Genomic DNA, 15,007 nt, shown 5'->3' with positions numbered 1-15,007 from the left:
TCCTGCGCCACAGGCCAGGCTCCCAGTCTGTGACATACTGATGTGGGTGCAATGGCACATTCCCTGGGCAAAGCCATGCTGCTCCAGTTCTCCCAAGAGCTGGCGGTCCTGCTGCAGCAGTGGCTGCTGCTGTGCACAGCTGGGGAGACACTGAGCTGATCTGTCCCCCAGATGTGGCGCAGTGCCCTGGGGGGATACGTTACTGCTCTGGGCAGAGGGGAAGCCAGCTGGCGAATGTACTGCACAGGTCCCCTCACAGCGTGAAAATCAGTGACTGCCAGCATGAGGTTTAATGGAGGAGTGACTCTGCTCCTGCCTCAGAAAAGAGGGGAGATGTTTACAGCCCCTGCCTTTGCCCCAGGCTTGCCCACAGAGATGCATGGTAGGTCAAGCACTGGAGCAACGAGACTGATCTGGGACTTGTCTCACAGCTGACAACAATGCTAACAGAGCAGCTTTCACCCATGCAAAGGGACCCTCCTCTCCCCCTCCCCAACACCATCAAGGCCTCTGCTGTTCCTCTACGGCTGGAGCTGCTCTCCTGGTGACAGGAATGCGAGATGGGGTCCTGAACAGGATGTCCCACCACATTCAGCCTCTGCTCAATGGCAGCCCTCCTGTCCCCAGCAGGATTGCTAGACCCATCTTCCACGTAGCAATTCAAGCTACATGAAGTTCAGATGTGCTCATGGGTCCATCTCACTGATGAATGCAAGGTGACTTCCAGCTTCTGCTCCAAGCGCAGGGTGTGAGTCTGTAAAGCACAGCACATTGCAGCATGGAAAGAGCCACATCACCTATACACCACCTGCAGTGCAGGAACCTCCAGGTTGTCTTGGTTGCCCTGCTCACATACCCCAGCTCTTTTTTCACAAAGCATCGACACTGTCCCACATGGGCAAATGCCAAACACCATAGGGCTTAAAGCTGCCACGCTGGTAGCTAACAGCAAACCAGTCAGCTGCATCATGTGCAGGCCATGGGTCTCTGCCCAGGCAGGCATCCACTACCAGAGGGCTGGCTCATTCTGCAGTGCCGAGAGCTCGGGCACACCAGTGATAATGAGGGTGACAGCAGGGATGCAGTGACCTACAAGAACCCCAATGCAACAAGATGAGCCTCCTGTACATAATTAGTGTTTGGCCTTTGAAAGGGAGCAGACAAAAAGCACCAGAACCATTCCTAAACTAGTGAATACAAGCCTGTGATTCAGCAAGGAGAAAAAGCAACGAGGCAAAAGCACCCTCCTTACTCTTGTGGCTCTCCACCAGTTCTGTGCACCCCAGAAGCACACTGACACAGCCAATTGCCATTCCTGTTTTTTTTCCTTTTGCCCTTCTTCGAAAAAACCCTACTTGCAAAACACAGCCAGAGCCCCTACATGCCTCTCTTGGCTTCCCTTAAACACACAACATTATTTTTCTTAACATCCACCCAAAATACTGCCATAATTAGCAAACTCCATTTGCTCTGAAGAAGAGGGAAGGAGGTCATAGACCTTGAATTCAGTGACTGTTTAACAAAACATCACAAGCGACCAGCATATATGGAGGAAGTGTTTCATAGCTGTTTGCCCTGACTCACTAGCTGTACTGATATTTAGGAATACTGCTGAAATGTGCTTACTTAAAGATTTCTTGCATGTGTCATGCATTTTCTACACAATGCAGAGTCACTGAGCATGGTTCATGGGCTTCTCTCTGCTCCCTACTCTTCTTTCTCTTGTCCCTATACCATCTCCAGGCAGTCGGTCATTGTGTCACCAGTATAAAGACAACCCTTGCACAGCTCCTTATAGTGGCACCTAAAGAGAGAACATCATTCTGCCATCACAAAAATTCATCCTTTACCCACATCTCAACTACCATGCACAGCTCCAGATCCCACCTTAAAGGTATGTCCTAGAACTGGAAGAAGTTCAGAGAAGGGCAAAGAAGGAATCAAAGCTCTTGAGACCAGCTGTTGTGCAGGCAGGATCCATATTTGGTCTGCACAACAGCTCTGGGTATGCTTGGCTGTCTGGGACACATTGAATTCACCTGCAGGTGGGAACATGCATTTTGGAAAACCTCAGGGAAGGGTTTTTGAAGCCCAGCTCCTGTGGGCATCAGTAAACGTTGGGCGATGCTGGCATAGCGGTCACCTCTTAGCTGGAAAGAGGTCTGATTAAGGACTCTCTCCAAGCATAGGAGGGTTCAAAGCTGCTTCTTCTGAATAACAGGGATTTTAAGATTCCTGCCCATGAAGGTATGATGCACTCCAGGCTGCTCAGATCCCAACTTGCTGGTGGAGCTGTCACACTTTGTAGCAAAACCCCCAGCTAAGAGGGTTCCCCAAAAATAAATTATAAACAGCTCTGGTCACAATCCCAAATCAAAGATAACAGAAAATAATTAAGCACCCTCCTCCTGTGGAAAGAATTAAAGACTTGAAACATGAGATTGCAGAAAGCAGTAAGAAGCTGCTTAAACCATTGCCACAGGAGAAATAAGTTCGCACTTGTTGATGGCTGAGGTCTTAAGTGCTTAAATACATGGAGGAGTCTGCATGACTGAACTCTTTTCTAGGATTACACAAATCCTGAAAGTCCTTTCTTGCAAACCATCCAGGAAAGAGCTACACCTTCCCTCTGGCTCAAATCCTTCTTCCCAACCACTAAGACCTGAGAAGCATAGAGATTTTGCTCTCTCTAATACTTACGCCATTGCTGCATCAGCATGGGTTTCTCTGGGGCTTCTCATTTTTGTGGCAGGAGCAGCTGTAGAGTACTTACACAGGCAAACTTACTTTCTTGCTCCAAGCGGATTTGTACTTGCTCAAACTGTTCTTTCCTAAACCTGACTTCTGTCATATCTTTTCTCTAGACCACACCTTTTACTTTGCCCTTAGTATTCACGTCAGCCCTGAGTGCATGTCTTTGTGTTGCTGTCCTTTCAGTTTTTAAATCCTCCTATAGCTTTCATCAATTTAAGCACCGATAGCCTGGTTGCATTTTGGTACAGGTGAAGCTATGTCCTGCCCAGCCATTTTCTATCTAGCTTCGTGTCAGCTAGGAGATAACCCTAAACCTCTCTTCTCCTGCATTAGTTTGCTACCAGCAGTAGATTTTTGCTCTTCTTCCAAGCAGCTGTAGTTGCCCCCTTGCCTGAAAAGAGCTGGATTTTTTGAGGATTCTGGCTCAGAGGTCTTGCACAGACTCGAACCCCAACACCTCTATGAGTCAATACGTGCGGCTTTCCAGAGTGGGTAACCTTGCACCTAAAACTGCCCCAGGCCACAGGACTGAAAGGTGACGAACACAACTCCAGTCTTTTCAAGGAGCAGCAGACTAGGATGTGCAGAGCAGGAAGTCTGACATCTAGACATGCCATGGTGTAGAGACTGAAAAGTAGATGTCTACCGCAAGGACACTGAAGCTCCAGGTTCTTGGAGAACTTGGTCTCACCTTACCGATGGAGTTAACCTCCTTCCCAACAGCAGGCAACGCAAGTTAGATGAGAAAAGAAGGCAGCAAGGACAAGACTTGAACATTAAAAAAATGTTTATTCCTTAAAAATACAATGTCCAGCTGCAGTGACACAAATATTCACAGAGGATTTCTTTAAAAGGGTTTACAGCTGCTTGCAGTGTCGCAATCCTTCCATGTCAGGAGCAGGCAGGCCGCTGGCAGGCAGGCAGCTAGGTCCCAAACTGAAAGGTTCGGTTCACCCGTTCCCACTATCTGTGCTGGAACAACCTGTGCACAGGTCCCCTGCTAGCTGCTCCAGCTCCAGGAGGCATCCACTCCCAGAGCCCTCTGAAGATAGAGGTTTTTTGTTTGTTTTTTTAAAAAAAGCATTTTAGCCTACATCTTACTAACCTTCTGCACAGGGTTGGAGAGCCTGGAGTTTACTAAGAACACGAGGAACAGCCTTTGGGAGATTCAGGAGGCAAAAAGCCTGTGCTGCCTCCAACGCTTCTAGAAGCCCAGTCTTGAAAGCAAAGTGGGTGGAAAAATTTGACAGTAAGCCAGAAGGAGAAGCCATTAGTGAAATACAGATCTGAAGTAGGCCCTCCACCCCACACAGATCAGTAGAAAATTAAATACCCTTCCCATGTAAAAGATTATTTACAGACTGATTCTGCAATGCACAGACCCAAAGAGGCACTGCCATGATCCCATGCTGCTGCTAGTGACCACTGCCTTCCTATTAGCTTAACTGTTAAATCATTAGTAGAGAAAATAGTGTGAAAAAGAACTGATTGTTAGGCTCAGAGAGGCTCTGAGTCACCTAAATCTCTTTTTCTGTTTAAACAGAGCTCAGTTTTTAATCATATAAATGTCTAAAAGAAAAAAAGCTGTTTTTCCACTTTTGGTGGTTCTAGAAATCAGAAAACAGCTCTTTGTTGTTGCTTCAGAGAACAGTCTATGGCTGTTATTACTAGTAGAAACAAGGTACAGGAGGAGAGATTTGGGCACACAAAACACATACACGTTGGCAAAACACATAGTTAATACGCTGTGCTTAAAAATATCAGACATGAACTTTGTCCACAAAATACATCAGACAGCACTTGATCGTTAACAAAATAACTGATCAGAGAAGCTACACCACTTGAACTTTCTTCCAGGTGCTGCTCTGGACTTGTGAGTTCACTTACATATTATTCCACCCGAGCCTGTGATGCGTGCAAGGTAATCATCATGAACAGAGGTAAGAGGCATCCTAAGTTTTCTTGATGCACATGTTCTGCTGTTGTTTTCAGTGTTAAATCAGTCACGCTGAAGCTCAAGTCATTTTCAATCCATCAAAGCCACAAAACTTCCATCTTTTCTCTAGACTAGCCCCCACCCCACTCAGCTCCTGTTTGAAGGTATGTTGGAGGCGGGTCATGAGAACTTCCACTTCTGTGGTGCAGATCTGTGAAAAGGAAGGGAAAATTTCATTGAACATTAACAGGCTCTTGGTCAGAGAAGCCTTGTAATGACTGGCTATATTCAAGCTCAACGCACATTTAATCACTGAAGTATACGTAGGCTTTCCCTAGACATCCATCCAAATACTAATGGTGATAATCTTGGGTGCAGCATGTGCTATGTTGTTGTCACACTTTGGGGCTAATTGGCTGCAGATACAAACAGTACTAGACATAAGGTGAAAAGGACTATCCTAATTTTTTCCATTTTGAAATGCAACATAATGGATGAAAAACTCCCAAGCATTTAAATAACTGAATAGTGAGTACTTTTACCACTGATTCAACAATAGAGCTCTCAGCTAGTGGGGTGCAGAAATCAGGTACATGGGGAATTTTGATTCACATCCTGAATGGTCACGTGTACTCTTCTACAATGCAGCTACCATGCCCATAACAGCAGGCGAGTTGGTCAAACAGAGATAAGAGATATCAAATCTGGAGTTTACATTGGTGCAGAAAAGTAACATAAATATGAAAGAAGGCTAGAATTGCTAGAGCAGGTCAGACCAAAGGTTTGTCAAGCCCAGAGTCTTGTTTCAGATAGTGACCACCAGTGGAGAAATATTCCTCCCAATTCGTGCCCCTAACAGGACCAGAGCTCTGGCACAGCCCCAAGGATGTCACCCTGCCCTCTTTCAAAGGTGACTCTTGGAAGCTTTCTTCAGTAACCACCTTCTGTAGTAGCTTTTTACACTTTTATAATGCTGCAAGTGGTAGGAAGTGTAATATCTATTATATAGCTTTCACATACCATTGAAGCTTACTTCTGAAAACACTCTGGCAAAGCCTAAGTGTTTCCTCCTCAGCACCATCTCCAGTAAGTGCTGAAGCTAGAGCCTCTGTATCATTTCCACTGCGGTTGAAGCAGGGTGCCTACCTGCTAGCACCTTTACTTTGCACAGAGAGGTGTGCATGTGTGTAGCACAACAGCTACGTAAACTGTGTCCAAAGCCATAATCAGATTGGCAGGCAGACCCAGAAATGTCACTATTCAAGCACTTACTAGATATAATCAAATTTCAACAAGTAAAAAAATTTCTAAGGTGCTGCAAGTTAACAGCTTCAGGAGTTAGCAAGACTGCAGAGGCAGTGCACACCTGCAGTTCAGGTACCTGCGACTTTTACTGCAACAGGAAAACTGAAAATTTGTTTTATTGACAAGAATTGAAGATTGCCTCTGCTGTGTATTTCAGACTGCTTTGACACGCAGTCAGAGCTATCTCTGCACAATAGCCTCATACACCTGCAGCTCAGGCAAAGCATTAAGACATACTTTTGGGAAAAAAATACGGATATTTTCCAAGATTGCAGGGCACTTCAACATCATTTGTACATGTTTTGTTGATCTACCACAGTTACAGTTTTAGCTCCCTTTATAGTTTGCAGAGTTTGTGGCTCTATAATTGCAGTACTATGATTTTCCACATGTTGTGGAGCTAGGTTTGCATCGACCGCACTCCTCAGCAGTGCTTCCTGTTGCTGATGTTCATATTCATCTCTGTCACAGTGGATTCAGTTTGATCATTCTGTAACTTCAAGTCTGATCCCACTGAATGCTTTCTAATGCAAAGCATAACTGGATTTTCAAGGAGATAATCTTGGGTCATTTCTCCTACCATCCCTCCAAACTCATGTTTGACTCTGGCCTTCTCAAAGAAGCAATACTCTTTCCAGGACATGCTCAAACATGTGATGAAGATCATCACCACCAACTTTGCAAAATGGATTTGGGTTTGGCAGATGCACCTTTGTCATCACTCTGTTTTGTAATCAGGTAGAAACAACAGTCCACTTAAGAGAAACAGAGAAACAGCACAAGCTCAGGTTGGTAATGGATTTGGTAAGGCAAGGCCAGCCTAAGACACCAACCAGAGGGTGGACACCCCAGGAGGTGCATCTCCACACTTGCATTATCCAGCAGCTGCAAGGCTCACAGTGCTATGCAGAGGTTTTATTGGGATTGTTTCATGACTTCAAACTGCCCTGGATGTAGGATCTTAACTTTTGTACTGTCTGCTGACCTGCTGGCCTTCTTGGTGAGACTGATGGGCAGGGAACAAAGGAAAGGTATTCTTCTTTCTTCCCTACTGGCAGCTTCAAGAAACCAAGTTCTGCCCATAAGTGGGGAGGCACACACACAGACACACCACTTCCTCAAGCCCAAAGTTCTGCTAGACTTTAAAAACAATGTCCCCCACTAACACCTAGCTCTCACAGTAATAAAGCTTAAGACAAGGCAGCTAAGATGTAGCTTGAAGAACAAACAGCAGGACCTCCTTTCAAGTGACCACGTGCAAAAGACTGCTGAAAGTTAGCAAGCTGACGAGTTTACCAGAGCGTCAGGGAACAATAAGAGATTTGTGACATTCCAGAGAGGTTAAATAACCTGTTTTTCAGAGGTGGTTTGCTGCTGAGCCTAATGTAGAAACTTCTGGTAACATGAAGTGCTTTTCTACACTGCAGATCCCAACGAGGAAGTGTTAGATGTCAGATGAAATATAAGGTGGCATTTCTTTAAGAACTCCAAAGAAAAACAAAGGCAGCTGTTTGCCTCTTAGACAAATTCAGAACTAATATGAAAAGAAAATATTACATCCATCATTAAACTAAAGGGCTGGAGTGAGCCTGGGAAAATACAGGCCAGCAAGCCTCACTTTCTTAGAACAGGAAAAATTAAACAGTAAGCTATAAACAAAAGCAGCTGAAAAAGCTCCAGTTGCAACAGATGATTCCTATAATGGCAAATCTCCTATTCTTGGAGCACTTTAAGGAAGACAAGAGAAGAACAGTAGAGTAAAAGATCAAGATGTAATTTGCTTTCAAAACCTTCAAAACCCTTTGCAAGTTCCCTGTCTACTCTCATAAGCAGTCTGAAGCCATCAGTACATAGAAGTACTGCATGAAACAGCAGCTCCTCATTGTAACAAGGAAAATGCACAAGTGCTCTTTTTGCTATCACCCTTCTTGACCCCCCACACCAAGTGCTTGCTCCCTCCACTTGGCCTGCTCTAGAGCCCAGACCTCTGTGGCAGGGACTGCAATTCAATGCTTATGCTTCTGTAGTTTAAAGGCCCTTGCACAGCATCCTCCTAAAAACAACTTCACTTACAACATCAAAACAGAGACAGAAAAGGCTACATGACGAGAAACATGAAAAAAAACGTTGTGCATAGAGGCAAAAACCCACGGTGACTGTTTAGTTTAGAGAGAAGATACACAGTGGCATGGCAGACGTTATAAAATAATAAATAGTACAAAAGAGGTTAAAATTAAGCTGTGTAAGGGCCAAGCCAGAAGCTGGAAGGAAAGTTCAGCCTCCTTCTTGCCCTCTTCCAGTAAATTCTTCCACAGTTAAGACTAGTTCTTACTGTCCAAACCCCCATAAACAGGGAGGCAATGATCCTCTTTACCCAAGCCACACAGACCTTACCAGTTGGACTCAAGAGTACAAACATCCTGCCCGAGTTTGCTCGAGGAGATGGAAATATCAGTGACCGTACCTTGCTGTCCAGCCGCTGCAGGTAGGAACAGATATACTCTATGCTGGCTCCAAACGGGTGCACATGAAGAAATGTTGAAATTATTCCTGGGGAAAGAACACCACAAGCATTCTCTTGAGACAAGAGCCAGCTGAGAACACCAGCACTCTGCCACTGCCACCACAGCACATGGGGGTGTTTTGCAGGGGGTTTTGGTTTTAAATACCTTAAATACCTTAATACCTTAAATACCTAGCTTGGCCCAGTGGCTGCAAAGGAAACAACAGCTACCAATGCAGCTGGTTAGCCCTTAAAATAGGCCTCACCATTTCTCACTCCTTGGAGAGTGCTGGTAACATGCCCACAGACAAACCATGCTGAGATTCAGCAAGGGGTTACCATCAACATGGGGATAGAGAGCTCAAGGAGAAGGAAAGCGTGTGACATACTGGGTTCAGTCTCCCTCACGTCCACATGCTCTTTGCCCTGAAGCTCCTGAAGATATGAGAAGGGGGACAGCAGCAGTGGTATGTGTGTCCCATCCCAAAAGCATTGGAGCACTCAGATTAAAGGAGGAAAAAAATAAATAAATAAAAATAAAAGCAACCCAAGTTTTCTTGGTGTCACACAGAGGCTTCTTTCCAGCTCATTGCCAGTACTGTGCATCAAAAAGACTGACTTGTATTTCTCACCATCATCTGCAGGAAAAGATAGTGCCCATGATCTTTCTCCAAAGCTCCCCTCTCCCAGCCCATGATCTGGCACAAACAGATCCACTGGACAGTAGTAAATGATTTCTCGTTAATCAAATGTAGAGGCATGGCTAAGGGCAACTGCGCTGAGTGACAAGGAACCAAAGAAACTCTTCCGTAAGACTAGAATTTCTGCTCCCCCTTTTCAGTGTTCCAGAAAATCTATCCAGTGCCAAAGCTTTGGGCTGAAAGCCCGTTCAACTTTAGACCCAGTGGGGACTAACTTTAACAACACGTTGCCCAAATAAAAGGTCAGGGCCAATGTATACAGTTCCGGGGACAGGACATGACCCAGAATGACCAGGCTAATGGCTGGTTGACAACATTCACCTCTTGATTTATGCTGCTTGTTTTGACACTTGGTGCAGTTTGTAGCACAGTGTTAGGCTATTTTTCATCATTACTAGAAATAACAAAGGGAAAAGGAGATAAAAAGGATAGTACATATGCCTACACTGTAAATCAGAGGTCATCAATCCCTTTGTAACTAAGCATCACTTGAAAGTGCTGGCAATGTTTCACATTTCACTGAGCCAGGCCCTCCCCTCTTTGCCACCTTTCTCTATCCTTTCTTCTCCTCTGGCTACAGCTTCTAAAGCCAGGAGATCTTATCCGTTGGGGGTCTGTGGCACACTGTGCCTCATCTGATGGTGTGCCTCATTGCTGTCTGGGTCCACAAATGTCATCCACAAACTACAAGGTGTTGCAATGCTCAGGCTGGTTAAAGTCTAACAGTCCATGACACTGCTTAGGATCCTGTGAAGTGGATCTGGCCCTAACTGAATGCGGACAGACCCTGCTCCATAACTTACACCTTCAGTGACACCTCCCCGCAGAGCTACTTGCACTCCAGTACATGCTGAACTATCACTACACACAAGCCCACTTTACATGTGCATGTTACTGAGCGAAAGGTGCATGACACAAGGTTTCCACATGAGCAATGCACAAGGTGAAACCCTGACCCCACCAAAGCCAGCAGTCTTCCTTGATTCCAGGATTCCCCCTCTCTGTTGGCATAACCAAAGAAAAGAACACAGCTGGTGGGAGCTGCAACATCACTTTGAAGTAATTCCTGCACAGTTCAGATCCCTAGCAGTGTCACTAAGCTCATCAAAAGACCCACTGTCCCCTTGGTCTTACCAACTAATAGAGCTTCTCGTTCAGATTTCACAGGACTATTGCTCAATGTCTTCTCAGCTGGACATTCCTTTTCCTGGCTGCATGCACAAATCCTGGATGTATCGCTCTCCTGCAAAAACCAGCAGGGTCCATTCCCCATACCAACAACACAGCAGGCATTCTTATACACCAAACAGCACTTCAGTAGTACTTGACAGAGCCTACATTTTTGTTTCCCTGTTTCTATGAGTCACTGCATTCATTGCATTGCTGCATCTATTTTGCAAAATGCCTCCAGCAAAGCATAGTGGATGTTCATGTTGCTGTTGGAACATTTCTGAATACCAAGCTATATGAAAGCCCAAGAAGTTAAGTAAGATGCCACAACATGCACTTCACCATTCCTAGCTCACTGGTATGTCGTCTGCTCTACAAGGGCCTATCGTTCTGTTTTACCAGTTTATAAAGGAAGCTTTGCAGTGACTAATTGAGACACATGTTTATTTTTCAGAAGTCTAAACTGAGGCAATATGATTAATCCAGTGCCCATTGACTGCAAAGGGTTTGGGATCCGACTGTCTTTGACTTGAGTTTGCGGTACTGTATTAAAACAGAATTTTGCCTAATTTACTAACCCCAAAATAAATGCATGACTACCAGCAATTCAAAGACTTGGTGCTTGCACTAAAAAGTGTGATTTTTTATTTTTATTTTTTATTCCTAAGCTGTATCCTGAATTCCAGTGGTCTGAGTGCTATAGACACGTATAATTGGAAACGGCCTCCAGTCACTAGTGAAATGGACTGGAGTTGAGCCAATAACAAAGATAGAATGAAATGGTCCCCTGGGTTTGCTTTGCTTCTTATGCCAGTACAATTTTGAATTACACAGTACTGAAACTGTGCAGTCCTGCACTAAGTAGGCTACAGCTTGCTTCTACAGGAGAAAACAAGGTTCTGCACTCTGAGGAAGTGGTGCTAGCTTCAAACAGATGCAGGGGCTGCGATTCAGCCAGTAGCGTTTTATCGGAAATGCACTGCCCGCTTTTTCTTGGAAATCCAACGGCTATATATGAAGGCTAGCTGAAATAACAGTGCAACAAGTTATCTGCCACACCAAAGGCCATTTCTACACCAGTGTTGCACACATTTACTATTCTTCCAGCCAGAAGCTGGTAGCGATGGATAACTGAATGCTTTGAGTTTGTATAATTATATATACACTCTGTATGTACCATGCTTATACACTTCACAACAAATTAGACTAAGGAATTACTCATTTTACCATGAGGTGTCCACTACTTCCTTCAGCAAGATGCTTCAACTGAAGTAGCAGAAAAGAAACTTTTTGACTTACGTTTCCTTGACAATCAATCGCATCTCTCTCCTTGTCCTCTTCATCTGCTAGGCTTTGCTATGTATGATTGAAGAAAAGGGAAAGATTACCGATGATTCCTTTTGTATATCCCAGGGGTAGAAGTTTAATTCAGCTCTTGAAACTGCCCTATTTCTGTTCTTTGATATCAGGCACTGAAGCTCCTACGCTGGAAATTACTGGGACTCAAATTCTCCTTTAACTAGTAGAAAGACAAATATTTATCATCTTCCCCAGCACATGGCATGAAACAGTAGGGATAAGGTTTGAAAATCAGAAAAGAGCCTATCTGTTTCCTTAGCAGTGGGCTCTACAGTCATCAGTGAGAAGTGGTGTTCTGTAATGTCTCTTTTCTATCCTGAGGTACATGAATAACTGAGTACATGTTATAGAGGAGACTATTACCAAGCAAGTTGAGATTGACATGTGGGTCCATAATCAAAACAGAGTAGACCACAGCTGAGCAGAAATAGTACCTATCCATGACACCAATGTCTGCTAACATCTCAACTTTTTCCACTCTCAGACTGCAAAACTGAGTTATGTGCCACAAGGATTTAAGTCATCAGCAAGAAGACATTAAAAAAAAAAAAAAAAGCACAACAGAACAAGATACAGAATCTGCTAATGTAAAAACTTTAATTTTAAATGTTTTTGTCAGTTCCCTGCATTAAATCCAACAAGTATATTATAAATACTACTAAAAACTTTAAATTCATTAGAACTTTATGGATCAAATCAAAACATGTCTTTAAAATGCAAATCTAAAATCAATGTTTGATAACTGAGTCTTTTCCTATCTTTTAAAATGTAGCGTACAGAAAAAACACATTTCCCCAGCAATACTGATGTGAACTATAAAACAAGAACTAATCTGTTATTGATATAATTGCTTATGTAGACTGTCTCACTCTAATAATGAAGCAATCAGCAAGTCTACTACTCCTATAAATCCTCCAATTAAGCATGTAAATTTTTCTTGCTTTCTAAAGACCACTGCTTCTAAACCAAGGCTAGGTATCTTCTACACTTCTGTCCTTCACTGCACTCATGATGAAATATGAAATCCAAGGACTGCATTTACTACTGAGAATAAGGATGCACTGAGATTGCACATACCTGCTCCTTAAGGGTTTCGAATAATGTTTCTATTTTTAGTTTGTCTTCTCTCACTTTTTCTAGCTCGGCTTCTCTCTTTTTATATTCATCTTGCACTTTCAGAAGATGCTGGAAGAGAAAAGTTAAACACAGTTTGCATCCCATCTTTCATATTTCACTATTTAAAGAATATAAATTGAATTACCACTCTTCCATGAAGACCAGATAGATCATATTCAGAACAATTAAAAGGTTATGTATATAAAAGGAAGAAATCTTTTCAACAAACCACCTTGGGATATTCTTTGCCTGTTAGTTTATGCAAGAAAACGCAACTTTGGTTGGTAAACATGGGGCAGTAATTCCATAATCACCAAACCACTGCCATCCCTGAAATAAAGCATGTGTTGTGCATTAGACTGGGGAACCGATCCATATTACAGCAAGATGTTCCTCTCCTGCAGTCTGGTTCATTGTATGGCTGTACCAACAGCCAGCAAATGGGAGGGAGTAGCATAGACAAACAAGTGACCTGGCGAAGCTGCCTTAAAGCCTTCCTAGAACTCTGGTGCCACGTTAATCAAACTGTCTTGCAATTTAAGAAAATATTCCAAAACAGCTAGTAGATGGGGAGACTTGTGCTGTAATTTGCACAATTCTGCATAACAGAAAAATATGATGACTGCTCCCACACCCTGGGCATCTGCCTACCAATGCAGGATGCTCGCAACAAACACCACAACAAGCTGTGCATGCTCTTGGCTAGCAAAGCTAATAAGAAAGACTGGGCAGTGAATCACAAACCTCATCTTAGAGGTGAGCAGAAGACATTTCTCAAGCCCAACCTGGTGTCCATCAAGAAGACCCAAATGGTGGTTGTGGGTGTGACAGCCTGCTTTGAGAGTGAACTTGTACTCTTGGATGTGTCCATAGTGGAAGCACACAAGTACAGAGACCTAATTGAACAAACCAAGAATCTGACACAGGCCACAGAGGACAAGTATGACAGATCTCCCATCGGAGCTAGAGGAAAACAGTACGCAAACTGCTACCAGCACTGGGCCTCTCAGAGAGAGGCAAGGCCAGGCACCAAGCTGTCCAGCAAACAAGCCCTGATCTTCTCCACTGACATTACAACCATCTTTGTGAACGTAAGAAGGACAGGTGACCAGGGCTCTACCCAAGGCCAAAAGACTAATTCACTGATTATCCTGATCTTTTCAGGACACTTACCACATGGACTTGGACTGGGTCAGACAAGCCACCTTTAATAATAATTCGAAAGAGGCTCCTTTTAAGGTAGTGTTCATTAATGCTGTGTAACATACTAGTTTAATAGTGAGATATGCTCATTTTCCTCATGGTTAAGCTTGGGTTCCAGGACACACAACAATTTGTTACATTTGCACCTGCTTCCTAATTACACAAATTGAGAACAGAATAAAATACCAAAACCTTAAGACCTTATTAAGGAGAAAACATTTAAATACTGATGTAACTAAGCTCCTAGCTCAGTAGTTTTCCGAAGTCCAATCAGGAATTGTAAACACATTTCAGTCAGTCCTTTCCTCCATACTTAAAACATCCCCAATCAGTCATTTACTTTAGCTTTTTTCTCCCTCAACTAGCAAAATAATGATTCATAACACTACTCATTAATAAAACTACAAACAAACAGCATCTTTTTGCATCAGGACAGCTCCTCCAGACTATTCTTCCAGCACCATTTATCTGGGCAGTTTCAAGAACTGGATTAAACTTCTACCCCTGAGATATACGAAAGGAAGCCTGGTTCCTGCAGGCTGGTTGGCTGGAAGACTCCTTCCAAGCTATTTCTTCTACCGTAATGGTCTGGGGTAGTTTGGTCTTCAGCAGTCCAGTTCGTTTCCCTGCAGATGGAGAGCTTTTCTCATGCAGCAGCTGCTAACCTTTGGAGGCTAGTGTCAAAAGCAGGAAAGATAGCAGTTTTGTCTTACTCTTCCTGAAGGAGAATTGTCGGTATTTCAAAAAAAGACAAAGAACAGGTTGTAACAAACACCTCCCCCTCCCCCCCCCTTTTTTTTTTAAAGCAGAGTTACTAATCACTCCGACTGATCCTCAGAGCCCTTCCCATTTACGCACTGCAAGGTTGCCGGCTTAGCCTCTTTGAAAAGTAAAGACTTCCAAGGAGTCTGGTCCTGGGCTGTTTGTTTACAGAAAGATTCATTTGCCACTTAAATGATG

At 43.7% G+C, this 15,007-nt stretch overlaps 1 protein-coding gene across 5 annotated transcripts in view; it reads right to left on the bottom strand.

The window, feature by feature from the left end:
• Positions 1 to 3,523: 3,523 nt before the first annotated feature.
• The window catches only part of ENOX2 (ecto-NOX disulfide-thiol exchanger 2), a 69,826-nt gene continuing 58,342 nt past the window's right edge, over positions 3,524 to 15,007 (bottom strand). For 4 of the 5 annotated variants that reach the window (XM_067304499.1, XM_067304501.1, XM_067304502.1 and 1 more), the window contains 5 exons: positions 12,806 to 12,913; positions 11,669 to 11,725; positions 10,334 to 10,442; positions 8,460 to 8,545; positions 3,524 to 4,901 (listed from right to left, as the gene is read on the bottom strand). In XM_067304499.1, coding sequence (XP_067160600.1) covers positions 4,770 to 4,901; positions 8,460 to 8,545; positions 10,334 to 10,442; positions 11,669 to 11,725; positions 12,806 to 12,913 — 492 coding nt within the window. In that variant the 3' untranslated portion in view covers positions 3,524 to 4,769. The remainder of the gene's footprint in view (positions 4,902 to 8,459; positions 8,546 to 10,333; positions 10,443 to 11,668; positions 11,726 to 12,805; positions 12,914 to 15,007) is intronic. The other variant, XM_067304500.1, reaches the window with a different exon arrangement.

The sequence above is a fragment of the Apteryx mantelli genome, chromosome 13 (genome assembly GCF_036417845.1).
Source record: "Apteryx mantelli isolate bAptMan1 chromosome 13, bAptMan1.hap1, whole genome shotgun sequence".
NCBI lineage: Eukaryota > Metazoa > Chordata > Aves > Apterygiformes > Apterygidae > Apteryx > Apteryx mantelli.
Note: the sequence above shows the minus strand (reverse complement) of the source record. Positions and strands in the feature narration are given on the sequence as shown.